Here is a 16277-nt window from a genome sequence, read left to right as displayed (position 1 = left end):
AGAAGCAGCTGTGGGGGCAGTTACCAGGTCACATCTCCACAAATTTTAATTTGTTTGGATAATGGCTATAAATACTGGGCTGCAAACAAGGCCTATAGTCTAAAGCAGGGGTTCTCAAACTTTTTAAATAGGGGGCCAGTTCACTGTCCCTCAGACTGTTGGAGGGCTGGACTATAGTAAAAACAAAAACTTTGTTTTGTGGGTCTTTAAATAAAGAAACTTCATAGCCCTGGGTGAGGTGGATAAATGTCCTCAGCTGCTGCATCTGGCCCATGGGCCATAGTTTAAGGACCCCTGGAATAAAGCAAGACTTCTTAAACTTTTTTCATCCACAGCCCCTTTTCACCTGAGATACTTTTACATGATAAGTATACTAATCAAACATTTACTGATAAATCATAATTTTGCTACCCCCACATTCAATTATGTGATCTCATATGGGGGTCACAATCCACCGTCTTAAGAAGTTGGGTTGTAGAGGAGCTACTGGGGCTTTTGCATTTACCTACTCATCTTTAGCTGTTAGTAGTAAGTATTGGTGTTGGTAAAAATGTTCAGCCCTTCCTTCACATGGATCGCTTGCTTTGAGGCTGGCTGTAGGCCTTAGACTTGAAGCAGGCCCAGTGGTCTAGAAATGCATTCATCATGACTCTTGGCTCAAGGTTCTGAGATGCCTCCACCATGGGCTGAAATGGACAGAGTAGTAGTGGTAGTTTGGCACAAAGGAGACACAAAGAGCTTCCTTGCTTTTTCTTTTTCTTTTTCTTTTTTTTTTTATTATAGCTTTTTATTTACAAATTAAGTGCAAAGGTAATTTTACAGCATTGACAATTGCCAAACCTTTTGTTCCAATTTTTCTCCTCCTTCCCCCATCCCCTCCCCCTGAAGGCAGGTTAACCAGTATATGTTATGTATGTTAAAGCATATATGTCCTAACAGTTATTTTGCTGTACAAAAAAAATCAGAGTTTGAAATAGGTACTATTAGCCTGTGAAGGAAATCAAAAGTGCAGAGAGACAAAAATAGAGGGATTGGGTATTCTATGTAATGGTTCATGGTCATCTCCCAGAGTTCTTTCGCTGGGTGTAGCTAGTTCAGTTCATTACTGCTCTATTGGAACTGATTTGATTCATCTCATTACTGAAGATGGCCATGTCCATCAGAATTGATCATCATATAGTATTGTTGTTGAAGTATATAATGATCTCCTGGCCCTGCTCATTTTACTCAGCATCAGTTCATGTAAATCTCTCCAGGCCTTTCTGAAATCCTCCTACTGGTAATTTCTTACCCAACAACAATATTCCATAATATTCATATACCACCATTTATTCAGTCATTCTCCAATTGATGGGCATCCACTCCATTTCCAGTTTCTGGCCACTACAAACAGGGCTGCCACAAACATTTTGGCACATACAGGTCCCTTTCCCTTCTTTAGTATCTCTTTGGGGTATAAGCCAAGTAGAAACACTGCTGGATCAAAGGATAGGCCCAGTTTGATAATTTTTTGAGCATAGTTCCAAATTGCTCTCCAGAATGGCTGCATGTATTCACATTTCACCAACAGTGTATCAGTGTCCCAGTTTTCTGACATCCCCTCCAACATTCATCTTTATCTTTCCCTGTCATTCTAGCCAATCTGTCAGGTGTGTAGTGGTATCTCAGAGTTGTCTTAATTTGCATTTTTCTGATTAATAATGACTTGGAGCATCTTTTCATATGACTAGAAATAGTTTGAATTTCTTTGTCTGAGAATTGTCTGTTCATATCCTTTGACCATTTATCAATTGGAGAATGGCTTGATTTCTTTTAGAGTCAATTCTCTATATATTTTGGAAATGAGGCTTTTATCAGAACCTTTGATTGTAAAAATGTTTTACCAGTTTATTGCTTCCCTTCTAATCTTGTCTGCATTAGTTTTGTTTGTACAAAAACTTTTCAATTTGATATAATTAAAATTTTCTCTTTTATGATCAATAGTGATCTCTAGTTCTTCTTTGGTCATAAATTCCTTCCTCTTCCACAAGTCTGAGAGGTAAACTATCCTATGCTCTTCCAATTTATTTATAATCTCATTCTTTATGCCTAGGTCATGAATCCATTTTGACCTTATCTTGGTGTACAGTGTTAAGGTCAATGCCTAGTTTCTGCCATATTAATTTCCAATTTTCCCCACAATTTTTGTCAAATAATGAGTTCTTATCCCCAAAACTGGGGTCTTTGGGTTTGTCAAAGACTAGATTATTAAAATTATTGGCTGTTTTGTCCTTTGAACCTAACCTATTCCATTGGTCAACTAGTTATTTCTTAGCCAATACCAAATGGTTTTGGTAACCACTGCTTTATAATATAATTTTAGATCTGGTACAGCTAGGCCACCTTCATTTGATTTTTTTTTCTTTAATTCCCTTGAAATTCTTGACCTTTTGTTTGTGGTGAGCTTTTTCTCAAAACGCAGCCAGGTGATAAAAGTTCAGATCTTTTATTGTCTCTAATATAGCCCAGTTAGCTTAGAGGTCTATCTCTCTGCTTGGTTCCAAGAGCTCCCTCCAAATGTCTCCAAATCCAAGGGTTTTGTCCTTCAGCCTCTGCCTCTGCTTTCTTCTGCCTCCAACCAGCACAAAGATGGAAAATATTCTCGTGAATCTCTCTTGCCTCAGAGAGAGGGCTTCTGGTGTAATTCAGCGGAAATCTTACCGAGAGCCTCTGTCTGTTTCTTTTATACAGGAGGGATGAATTGTGGGATACGAGAGAGAGGGATTATGGGTTTTCTCCCATAGTGCTCTCTGGCCCAAAGAGCTTCAAGGGAGGTATGAACTCACAAAGTTACAAAGTTTCTGGCATACTTGTGAACTCCGATGAGTAAAGGTGTAAACATAAGCATTGTACTAATTAGTTCTACTTAGTACCTTGTTTCAGGTTCTGGCCCAAAACATCTTCTTGTAAGATCAGATCAACAATCTATCAACTCTAATGAGTTAGCAGTTTGTAAGGATTCCAACATTTGTTTTTCCATATGAACTTTGTTATTATTTTTTCTAGTTCATTAAAATAGTTTTTTGGGAGTCTGATTGGTATAGCGCTAAATAAATAGATTAGTTTAGGTCTTGCTTTTCTTTAGGATGATTTAATATTCATAACTTCATGGGACTGACAGAGCTTCTCATAAATATAAAAATACATTCTTTCTGTAGGAGATAGAGGAGAGGGGGAGGGGATAGTGTGTTAGATGCTAAATGATGTTTAATACATATGCTTAATAATATGCTTCTGACATAGTGCTATATAATATTTGGAAAATGTTAAGTCTAAAAACTTTTTTTGAATAAGGATAATTAGCCCATCTTTTAAAAGTATTATTTGTTTCTTTAATTCCAACTACTAAAAATCCTTACTTTAAAGCTGGGGTTCTTGACTTTTCTGAGGACATAAATGCTTTTGGCTGTCCATGGACATCCCTTCTCAGGATGTTTTTAAATGTATAAAATAAAATACATAAGATTACAAAACAAACCAATTACTTTGAAATAAAGATTTAATTTTTTCCTCATCCATGTTCAGAGAACTCTCCTACTCTGTCCATGGCCCACTTTGGCTTTGGATCTAGAACCTCTGCTTTAAAGTACAGGATTTTAGAAAGGTCTCCTTTATTTTTTTAATTACGAAAAAGCCTGTGTTCTTGGAGTATCACTGCCATCTACTGACACGTAGAATTTGAATACTTAGTTGTATTTTCTTTCTTTCTTTCTTTCTTTCTTTCTTTCTTTCTTTCTTTTTTTTAAATGATGTACACTTATGTTCAGTCATCTGCAGGGGGCAGCTAGATGGCACGATGAACAGAGCTGAAACAGGAATGAGGAAAACTTGAATTCATATTTGCCCTCTGAGAATTATTAGCCAAGTGATACTGGCTGGGCAAGTCACTTAATTCCTGTATGCCTCAATAATGTGGGAATGATAATAAAAGGTCCTATCTCCCAGGGTTCTTATGGGGATAAAATAATATTTGTAAAGTGCTGAAAAAAATCTTAAATTGCTATTTAAGTATTAATTGTTCTTGTTACTGTTTCTCTTTATAGCTTATCATTGTAAAAGCTTATCATGTTGCTCCAAAACTCATTTCTGCTTGGCTGCTTTTCAGTTTTCCTTGTAGTTCTTACCAAAAAGGGAATGCTTTATCCATTAACTTATGTTTTGGGGTTTACTAACTACTGGGCTACTGTTTTTGATTGCTTTCTTTCCTGCTTATTTAGTCTGTTTAGTGGATTTGCTTTTCTGATTTTTAATTAGTATTACAAAGTAGCTTTGATGACAACTGTTTTATAATATAGTTTGAAGTATGGTATTATTGTGCCTTTTGTCATTCTTTTTCTCATTTTCCTTGAGATTTTGGACTTTTGTTTTTCAAAATTAAGTTAGTTATTCTACAAAGTATTTCCTAGGCAGTTTGCTAGGTATAGGAATATATATGTAAATTATTTAAGAGGTTGTGTTTTTTAGTATGCAGGCAAGATGTAACTTTGAACAGTGGTTATTTATTCAATTATTTAATTTCTTTTTTATTTGTTAAGATACTTTTATTACATTTGAATAAATTTTACATGTGTCTTTAAACGTTATTTCCTGTGTGTTATATTCATTTTAATCATAATTTTGAAGAGGCCCGTAGATGTAGGCAGATAACCAGAAAATTCAAAGTAAATCCAAAAGGGATCAGTGGATCTGGTGCAGGGTTTGGAATCAGGAAGAGCTGAGCTCAAAGAGAGGCTCAAACACTAGCTCTGCATCACTGGACAAGTCACTTAATCTCAATTTGCTTTAATCCAGTGGAAACGAAAATGGCAAAGCACTTCAGTACCCTTGCCAAGAATACTTTACGTAAAGAATTAACATGCCAAAGTCCACAATGTCAGGAAGAGTAGGACATGATTGAACTACTTAACAACAACAACAAAGGCCTTCAACTGGGCAGCCTTGTGGCAGGCTATATCCTTGTGTCTTGGGGGAGATAGACTGAAACAGGAAGTGATATGTTTGTAGCTAAACTCAAGAGCTGATATATTCTCTGGGCCTACCTTGTAGCAGGCATGAGTAGGGCCTAGTGAATTGTGGATTGGTAACCTCTGAAAGTCCAGCCATGATTTAGGAAACAATGATATGTCCTAGGGCCCTATGTATCAAGCACAAACTTTGTTATTTGTTGTGGTAGTTTTAATAAGGGAGTTTCTTGATACCTGATGTTTCTATATATTCATATTCTGTGAATATGAACACCTTAGCTTTGTTACTTTTGTCCTAATGGTAGCTACTGTCCTAGAAACATCAAGGAATATTTAAACATGCCTGTTTATTTCAAGAGCTTTTACAAGGTACAGTGCACCCATATCTGAGAGAAAGTGCTTGCAAAAAATATTGAAGCCAAATTAAACTCAACCTGTAAAGTTATGTGTAAGAAATGTATAAAAAAAAAACCATTAAAGGAGACCATATTTAAACATGGGCCAGCTGTGGCCAGGCATCTTTTTTCCTCTCTTGTCAGTTTTAATTGCTTATCTAACATAACAAAAGTTTCAAGTATTCCCATTTGCAGACTTTTGTTCATTTATCCACGGATCAGTTTAGCTAAGAAAGATTTTTTTTTTCTCCTGACTTTAATGTTCTCAGATTCCACAAGTGATTAATAATGTTTGAATTTCATATCTATGTTTAAAATTTCTCAAAAAGAATTTGAGCATAAGTAAGAAGCTGTATGTTTTGATACTGGTAATGGAGACATTAACTATTAGGAATGCTTAGTAATACATGTTGTTGTTTTTTCCCCCTGAGACAATGGGGGTTAAGTGACTTGTACAGGGTCACACAGCTAGGAAATATTGTGTTAGAGCAGATTTGAACTTAGCTCCTCCTGATTTCAGGGCTGGTGCTCCATCCACTGCGCCACCTAGCTGCCCCAATTACATTTTTTTTTTCACAGTTTAAAAAATGTCAAAGAACTATTTCATTGATTATTTTTTAGTAGTGCTTGCTATAGCCATAATTTCAATTCCCAATTGTAATAGGGGTATAGTAGATCTATAACTCTCTTATATGTACAATTAGAATACCTAAAAGTTTATCTTCACTATAATGTATAACTGTCATTAGTACTTATCTGTTTTTTCCCTCAGTAATGTAATTTTCAGCATTACATATAAACATATTTAGGATTCACCTTTCTAAGGATATTTTTCAAAAAATGTAATGGAGTTCGGTATTTGTAACTCAGTTGATGTAAGTCATTTTTGCTAAGGTTTTATGTATTTTAATAAACTACAGACTTCCATTTTAAAATGTTCTTTTTTAGTTGATTAAAAACAATAATTTGAAATCATTAATTATGATAGCTTAAGTTAAGAATGGAACCATTTAATGATATGTTTTAGAGGAAAAGATTTTAAATATTTTATCGATTAAGAGTCAGTTTCCAATTAACAATAAATAACAATTTTAATGTCATTTTTATAAATATAGATATAAATGTAATATTTTACAAAGCTGTGATTTCTTAGGATACAACTACTGGGAAAACTTTTACCAGAACAGATAGTGATTATTTAGCTAAGTTTTAGGAAGTTGTTTGAGGCAAATAAGAGGTTAAATGGCTGTTTAAGGTCACAGAGTTAGTGTCAGAAGCTGTCTATAGAGCCTTCCTGACTGTACATTCAGCATTCTAGCCATTAATATAAATGAGACTTTTTAAAAGTGATAATAGTATACATAATTTTTTTAAAAACTTACCCTGTTGTTTTAGTCTCTTTCAGATGATTCATTTGAAAACTCAGAGAAGACACATAGACGTCATAGAAAAAAAGATTTGAAGAAGAAAAATTCCACACCCTGGTGGTTAAAAGATGATGATTTTGAAGATAATGGTAAATACTTTCATTTCATTATATAAACTATTTTGACCACAAGGGGTCAGTCAAGACCTTTCTTCTGTTTTGAATTTTTGAAAAATAAATACACGTGTAAGAAAGTCATAGACAAGTGAGATTTTGTCATTAATGTTCATAACTGATTTTTTCTACTTTTCATAAAATTTTATATGTATATGAGTTATATTTATGATTTTATTTCTATGTTGTGAGGTTTTATTTTGGGATGATTCCTATTTTCTTAAAAGTACTTTATTGAATCTATTATGACTTTAGATAAAAGATATAAAAAATGACCTTGGTGTGTGTCAGGTAATATAGAAATATTTGTTTTTTAATATGATTCCAGTTGCTGTTTTTGGTGGAGCTGTGATTTCATTGTGAAGTGGGTAAAGAATCTAGAGATGGGATAGAGCTCCCAAACTGAATTGAGAGAAAACTGGAATATTAATGCTATGGACTTTTAAAATAGCAGGATCTTTTGATTACACAATAATTCAGATACTTTTATCCATAGGGCAGTTGAATTTGCTAAAGACATTAACTGGAGTTGTTGGACTGCTTTTGAAACTGGGAATGAGAGAGGAAAAGTGGGATTGTCATGATTTAGTACTGTATTCTGGATCATACATATTAACATTTTAATTGCATTGGTACAAGAGCTGGTGGGAAATTGTCTGTATTTTGGAAGACTTCTATAGACAAAATGTTTATCTAGTACTTGATAAAAGGCCATTCTTGATCTATACTGCAATTTGGCTGTTTCAGTTCTGACATAACAATATAGAGGCACAAATAAATACAGGGGATAAATGTTGGATCAGAAAATGAGTAACTATGATATATATATATATATATATATATATATATATATATCAGACCTTCCTCAAATAAGGGAGGTTCAAATATTTGAACCCCAAATATTGAATAAGAGTGGAGAAGAATCTGGAACTATCAAAAGAGGATTCTATATTATTGAGACTTTTTCTACTTGTACTAGGATACTTGATTTGGGGATTATAAGCAAGGTGCTATTGTTTCCTCTCTTGTATTCTCATGGAAAGAGAAATTTGAAACCTGTATTTTGTTGCTTACCGAAAAATTTTTCTTGGTATCCTGGATTCTTGAATTTCGTAGAGCAAGGAGATTAGGTCCATAGAAAGAAAAGGGGGAAAACCTATTTTACTAGATTAATTAAACAAAAGATGAAATAACTAAGGATGTCAAACTGTTGAAAACATTGGGAAGAGAGAAGGCCTATGTTAAATAAAGGCTAATTCCAAAGCAGGATATGAAGAAAGATTCCTCCATGCAATGTAGAATAACTTAGCTGCTTCCATGTTCAGCATGTGTTGTTTTGTTTTGTTTTGTTTTGTAACATGCTATTATTAGGATACAAAAGAAACTAGAACAAGACAAAATTATAAAGACCTATAATCTTAGAAATTTGAATTACACCCAACATTCGAAAGAAGGATGCTAAGCATAGAAATATACATACAAAAATTATCCAAAAATTATTGGCTTCAGTAGAACCCAAGATGAAACAAATTTAGAAAAACACAGTGATGTCCAGGTTTGGTAGTATAGTTTACAAGACAGAGGAGTTTAAACTGGGATTAAAGTTTTATGAGACAGAAAATTGAAGTGATAAAGGTTTGCTATGTGGAACAAATGAATGACATTTGGAAAGAAGAAGAAATTATGTCTTTAAGCACCATTAGGTGGAGAGTGGAAGGTAGTATATGATGTTGTGTTTTCAGATGATTAGAGGAACTTAGAGTCTGTATTCACACCAGTTTTATTCCACATAACTTTCAGCTGCTCCTAGATTTATAATATTTAGATAAATAGATGTTTGTTCTAAGTTATTCTTCAGTTTTGGAAGACTATAACTAGAGTAAATGTGAAAGTGTTTCAAGAAGAGAATGATGTAAAAAGAATTCCTTATTGATGGAAAAGTTCTCCAGATGCTTTTATTTGCTGATGATATTGCATTGACTTTTACTAAGTCCCAGAATACTACAAAGCCTTCCCAAGAAAATCCAAAGATACTAGTTTAATCATCCATGCTGAAAAAAAAGAGATGAAAAATTTATGTATGTTACTGAGTGTAATTATAGATGGTTTTCATTAAATATCCCTTTCACTAAGTATCTCTAAATCTATAAATAGAGGTCTCTCTCTTTTGGAGGAGTATTATGAATGGATGATTAACTTGATCTAGAATGAAGATAGAAGGCTAGGTCACTTTTATTCTCCCATTGAAGCTTTAAGATTGGTGAGTCATAAGGTATCCCTTTCTGAGAAAAATAAAAATTATAAATGAGCCATAGTATAATTGATGCTCACTATAGTGGAGTGGGAGTCATAAGAGATCCAAATTTGAATTCTACTTTGGACATTTAGTTGCTCTGTGACTATGTGCACACAGTTGAACGTGTTTCTTGGAAGGGTTGTTGTAATTCTTCTAATGTCATATACTCATATGCTTTGTAAATCTTATAAATTTAGATAATACTTTATGTATATATACTCATGCTTATTTAACTTGACCTCTTTGCTTTGGATATTTCTTCTAATAGTACATATTGTATGTAGGACATTAGTTCATGTGTTCTCATCCTTCATAACTCTTGTTATTCTATTTATCAAATCAAGTGCTTTTTTTTATCATTGATTTGCAATATTACTTATTTTAATTGACATATATATGTCTGTGTGTGCACATATATGTATGTGGATGTACATGTATATCACCAGGGTAAACCAGTTTATAGAATGAGTGTAGATTAGAGATATGGGATTCTTTTATCATTTTTTCCAAAGTAAATTCACCCAATTATTGACTCTAAAATTCTCTATGTCTCTTGACATTTCATGGATAGGAAGATAGTGTATAAGTTCTCACTTGGAATCTCAAAATCACCCGTCCACTCACCTTGCTTTCTTTCTAATGCCTTTTGTGCAAGTTGTGCATAGTTTATTGTTCATAATATATTATAGCTTCTGCCATCCATCATGTGACTCTTGCTACATAACATTAATTGTTCAGAAACAATAATATCACATGATTTACATTGTATAACACTGTCATCTGAGCTGATGATTCCCAGGTCTGCTTATCCAACCCTGAACTTTCTCCTGAGCTCCAGATTCTCAACTCCAGTTGCCTTTTGCACTTATATGGGATATTCTGTAGACATCTTAAACTCAACATATCTCTTGTCTATGGGAAATCTCTCTTCCACTAGACTTTGTATAGGACAGACTCCATAAAAGTGCTAAAATACCTTTGGTGAACATGTTTCTCTTTTTTATACATCAAAGTTATCTCCACTTAACAATAGGTGGTAAGGTATCTTTGATAGAGCCATATATATGTGTGTTTACGTATATTAAAATAATGGGCCTGTATACCATGTGTGTATATGTGGCTTTCTCAAAGATATATATGTGTATGCATACATGTGTGTGTACAGTGTTTATTCCTCTATATGGGCACATATAGACACATATACATAACATATGCACACTCATGTATTAGAAATACTTATTGAAGGAGAGCCTTGAAGAAAAAATTTTCTTTACCAAATCAAGTGCTTTTTTTTAATCAATGTCTTATATTACTTATTTTAATTGATATATATGAGGGAATGTATACACATATCTATCTATATGTTATGTGTGTGCATATATGTACATGTATATATCAAGCATATCACCAGGGTAAACAGTTTATGGAATGAGTATGGATTAGAGATGTGTGATGCTTTTATCCTAGCAAAATCTTTTCTCTTTTACTGACTATGGCATAATTTTATTTGTACAATTTCCTGTGTACTACATAAGGTACAAATATGTAATACATATAGGAGAAGAGTGTCTGGACTAGACCCAGTATAAATAGAGATGGTTAGTGCTAAAAGCAGTGTGATTTTTGAAGTGTTAAGGAATCCATTCTCAAGAATACTTAAAAAGAGAAGATAAGGATAATGACTGCTTTACAAAACAACAATACAACAAAAAAAAAAAGATCAGATGAGGGAAAACAGATTCATATGTACAAAAATATTTATAGCAGCACTTTTTATATAGCAGAACTGAAAACAAAGTGAGATATGAGATCCCATAAATAAGGGATAGTTGAATAAATTGTAGTAAAGGAATATAAAATGGGAAAGAGTGTACTAGATGGTTCCTTTCTTCTCTAGTCAGTGTGCCTATTTATTTAAAGTACTTTATATAATTATATATTTAAAGCATTATATAATTATCAACTTTTATTTATCTAGCACATCACATTAGAAATGGTTCAGCAGAGGTCTGCTGCATTGCATTATTGTAGAGTGGGAATAATGCTTGATTTGGAACTTAGTTCTGGCTGAGTTGCTGATTAGCAAGCCACCTTATCTTCCTATATATCAGTTATCTCATCTGTAAAATGTGGGGAATTAGCTAGAGCTTTATCATTCATTCTATGATTCTATTATATATTCAATAACTCAGAAATTCCTTTTCTGGTCCATTTACAACAGTGTTTCTTGAAGAAGAAGAAGCCTATCTGTTTCTTGAGCATCAAGAGTCAAATTCCTTTGTTTTGCTTTGCCATATTCTGTTAGAAACATCTTTTGACTTCCTATGCATTGGGTATTTGGTTATTCATTCCAATACTGCGTAATCTCCGCTGGTCTATAAGTAAGCCAGTTTGAAAAGTTCCTTAAAGTAGCAAGTATAGAAACTTGACACTATATCATTACAGAAATTAGGGGAAAATATTTTAATTTTAATAATATTTTATTGGGGCAGCTAGGTGGCACAGTGAAGTCAGGAGTACCTGAGTTCAAATCAGGCTTCAGACAGAGGCCTAGCTGTGTGACCCTGGGCAAGTCACTTAAGCCCAATTGTCTCAGCAAAATAATAATAATATTTTATTTTTCCAAATACATGCAAAGATAGTTGTCAATGTTCATCTTTGTGCAAAACTTCATATTCCAGATTTTTATCCCTTTCTTCCCCTCTTCCTAAGACAACAAGCAATATGATGTAGGTTTAAAATGTGCAATTCTTCTGAACATATTCCCATATTTATCATGCTATGCAAAAAAAAAAAAAAATCAGATCAAAATGGGAAAAAATACAAAGAAGAAGAAAAGAAAGCAACCAAACAAACAACATCAAAAGGTGAAAATACTATGCTTTGATTTACATTCAGTCTCCATGATTCTTTTTCTGGATGTGGATGGCACTTTCCATTACCACTTTTTTAGAATTGCCTTGAGTCATCTCATTGTTTAAAAAAAAAAAAAAAAAAAAAGCCAAGTCCATCACAGTTAATCATCATATAATCTTGGAAAACAGTTACTGTTGAGTAATTTCTTATGAAGATTTTCATTCAGTACTTGTTGCTAAATAAAAATGTTGGGAACATGTAAGGTTCTCATTGGTTTTCTGGAAGTCTCTGGGGCAGCCTTCTTTTCAGTAGAGTAATCACCACAAGAGCAGCCAGGTGTTAAAGTCTATATCCTTTATTACCTCCTTCACAATCTAGTTTCCTTTCCTAGGGCCTGGGTTAGCTTTCTTAGAGGCCTTCCAGAGTCTTGGTTTCAGTGGAGAAGCTAAGGAGGAGAGTCCTTCAGACTGGCCTTGGTCTCAGTGGGGACAGTGTAGGAGGCCAGGCCTGCCACCAAGGTAGTGTGAGATGGAGTGAATGAATCTAGCTCTGAGTCCAAGAGCTTGAGCTCCCACCTCCAGTCCCTTGTCTTCTTTGGCTCTGATTCTGGCTGAGGTTCCCAGCTTATATGCTGTCTCGTAATCATATTATCATAGGTGTGAATCTTGTAGAACTATATAAAGTACTAAGTACATAATACTGAACTAGAGAAGTATTAAACACCATGCTAAACTAGATAACAATTGTCTTCATCAATTCCACTATAAGAATCCTTGTTTCAGAGTTCTGGCCCATAACTGGAACATTGATGGTATAATTAAATTTTTGTTTAAATTAAGTTTTGTGTGTCATCACAGATTTTAAAAAATCATCTCTATATGATTCACTATCCAAGTGAAATTAGTTATTTTAGTTCCAATAGCATTTTTTTATTTATAAACAGAATATTTAAAAACATTTTAATCATTATAAAGTATAGATTGTTCCAACTTTTAAGAAAACTTGATCATGCTAAAATTGGTTGATTGGTCCTTTTTCCCTCCTTTTGTTGGGTAGGTCCTTCTTTATCTCAAACAGAAAATGTGTAGTGTTTACTTTTACTTATTGAGATTGGAGTTGGTTTTATGTTGTGAGCTTTTTCTTCTCAAAACGCAGCCAGGTGATAAAAGTTCAGATCTTTTATTATCCCAATATAGCCCGGTTAGCTTAGAGGCCTATCTCTCTGCTTGGTTCCAAGAGCTCTCTCCGAATGTCACCAAATCCAAAGGTCTGGTCCTTCAGCCTCTGCCTCTGCTTTCTTCAGCCTCCAGCCAGCTCCAACTCTTCATGTCATTCCTCTGAAATCTCGACTTGTAGCGTCTTCACTCTCCAGAACTCTCCGACTGGCCCATTGGCCTATTTATGCTCCTTCCAGAGAGAGGGATTATGGGTAGTTCTACTTAGTACCTTGTTTCAGGTTCTGGCCAAAACAACTTCTTGTAAGATTAGATCAACTCTAATTACTTAGCAGTTAGTAAGGATTCCAACAGTTTTAGATTTAGGATATTTTTTTGACATAATATAAAAATTCCTTTTTAAATGTCGAATAGCTTTTGTAAGTCTTTTAGCTCATTTCTCTCCCTATAATACCAGTAGCTAATTTTTGGAGTGTTTTAACTACCCCTTCTGCTAAAGTTATTTAAGACCCTTACAGAAAAGATAATGAGGGGTGATTGTTCATATTACAAGAGACTTCTTGGATTTACAAAAGTTTCTTTTAAATAATATTTCTTAATATGTTTAAAATGTGATTCGTTTTTTTTCCCCAAAAATTTTCAAGTGTATAGTCTTGAATTTATTGTATAAAGTAACATTGAGTCAATAGGCCTATTCTCACTAGCATTATTAGATAATTTTGAACTTGAAAAGGAGCTGAATAATATAGATTATATCTTAGATGAATGTGAAATGATTGGCAGAAACTAGTAACATCTTAGTAGAATTTTCAGCCAAATTTTGCTTGGAATGTTTCACAAAAACATCTGTCCCAAGTTTCTGAATCTTGTCCTTGAAAGTACTGATATAAATTCATTTCAAATGTCTTCCTGACAGATTAATGAGACTTAAGTAGTAGTTTTCTTTTTTTTTTTTTTTCTTGTCAGAGCAAAACAAGGAATAATTTTAGCACATGACCACAATTCCCAGATAACATTGGGGCCTGGAAAATAAAGTCACTGAATCTCATGGAGGATGGAAGAAAAAACAAGAGAAATAGAGGGGGAGGCATATGAACTAAGTGTAAATTTAATGTAGATTACATTTCAGATTGTGTATAACTGTGTTCTTTACTCTGCTGAATTCTGAATTATGAAATTCATAGCATAGAAAATGGTATGGATATGTGAACAATTAAATTACAGGGATGTGCAATATACCAATAATTATATCAGAAATGTCTATTCTGGTGATTACATACTGCATTGTTTTAAAATAACCCTACAAAGCCTTGTAAACAATGCAAAGATACTTATCCTGAGTGAGCATAAGAACAAAGGCGGTTCCACAAAGAAATGGTTAATAAAGATTCTGCAAAATAGAAAAGTATGTTGTTATATTCAGATAGGGTACATCAGTATCTCATTTTAACCAATTTTTTAAAGAGTGCTTCTGTATATAGGATTCTTGGATTACTGGTTGAAAGAAATCTACATTTAAACTCACCAAGAAATACCTTGACCAAATTGCAAGATTTCACTATTTGAAATATGTGTCACTGTATGTATATTGTGTAAATGCACACATGGGGGTGTGTGTGTGTATGTGTGTATGTGTATATACCTGTATATGTGTATGTTTACATATATGAAGGTAATCAGGAGAAAGTCTTTATCTTCAGAAACAGTCAATTCCAATAGCTAAATTAAAGTACCTTTTTCCCCCCTGAGGCAATTGGGGTTAAGTAACTTGTCCAGGGTCACACAGCTAAGACATGTTAAGTGTCTGAGATCAGATTTGAATTCAGGTCCTTTTGACTTAAGGGCTGGTTCTCTATCGACTGCGCCATTTAGCTGTCCCTAATATTGATACTTTTCTTTGAGAAACTAGAGAACAAATTAGATTCTTATATAGAAGAAGAGAGGAATATGAGTCATTATTTGAAAAAGAAGCAGAAATGATCAGGGTTTTTGACATGCAAGTACACCAAACAAATGAAACACTGAGAAGAAAGTAAACAAGTAGTATAGTAAACAAGAATGGACTAAGTAACAAAATTCTTTCATGCTTTTAAGAAAAGGAAAAATTATTTTTTTTAAATTTCATTTATGAAACTAGTGAGAAATCAGAGAACATATTATTGAGTCAGAAAGATCTTAAGGGAATAAAGAGCCAGAAATTGAAAAGTATGGCAGGGTAGGCTAACCAAAGCAGCAAGATACCCTGAGGGAAAGAAAAGAGTTTCTCTTTCGCGTAATATTTAAGAAATGCTTCATTCATTCAAAGCAGGAAAAATTGAATTAGTGAATATATCACAGATTAAAATCCATGTTGTCTCATAACTGAAGGAATATTTTGAGATTGAAGGAAGAAAGTTGCTTGGGGCTGGAGGAGGTGAGGAAGGAAAATCAGGGAATGCAATAAAACTTGAATTCAAGAAAAGGAAGTAATTTTTATCTCTTTTTTTCTATCTCTGGGACTTTAGGAAAATAAGAAAAGAATACTAGGTATGGAAAAGAAAGAGAGAGATAGGAGTCAGATGCCACCAGAGACAGGGAAAGGCTTGAAAGAAAGATATCAAGATATGTTCCTCTGAAGGTAGAGATCTACAATACAGGCCTTACTTTGAGTTTCAAGAATGAGAAAGGACCTCAGAAAATCTAGCACCAGTGGGGTTTCTTAAAACTATATTATAAAATATTTGTAGCAGCTTTTTTTGCAGTGGCAGAAAATTAGAAATTGAGTGATTGTCCATTAGTTGGGGAATTGCTGAGTAAATTGTAATATATGTGAATAAATAATGTAATGTTATTGTTCTATAAGAAATGATGGTCAGGATGGTTTCTAGAAAGCCTGGAAAGACTTACCTGAACTGATACTAAGTGAATAGAGTACAACCAGGAGAACATTGTATAGAGTAAATGGCAAGATTATGTGATATGATAGACTTTAACTCTTTTCAGGAATACAGTGATCCAAGACAATTCCATCTG

The 16277-nt window shown here is 33.8% G+C and overlaps 1 protein-coding gene across 1 annotated transcript in view; it reads left to right on the top strand.

Moving 5' to 3' along the window:
- Positions 1-16277, top strand: part of CEP162 (centrosomal protein 162) — a 128099-nt gene that overhangs the window by 6619 nt on the left and 105203 nt on the right. Inside the window, exon 3 of the mRNA XM_051997340.1 lies at positions 6794-6914. Coding sequence (XP_051853300.1) covers positions 6794-6914 — 121 coding nt within the window. The remainder of the gene's footprint in view (positions 1-6793; positions 6915-16277) is intronic.

This window comes from Antechinus flavipes, chromosome 4 (genome assembly GCF_016432865.1).
Source record: "Antechinus flavipes isolate AdamAnt ecotype Samford, QLD, Australia chromosome 4, AdamAnt_v2, whole genome shotgun sequence".
NCBI classification, from domain to species: domain Eukaryota; kingdom Metazoa; phylum Chordata; class Mammalia; order Dasyuromorphia; family Dasyuridae; genus Antechinus; species Antechinus flavipes.
This window is presented reverse-complemented; position numbering and strand designations above follow the sequence as displayed.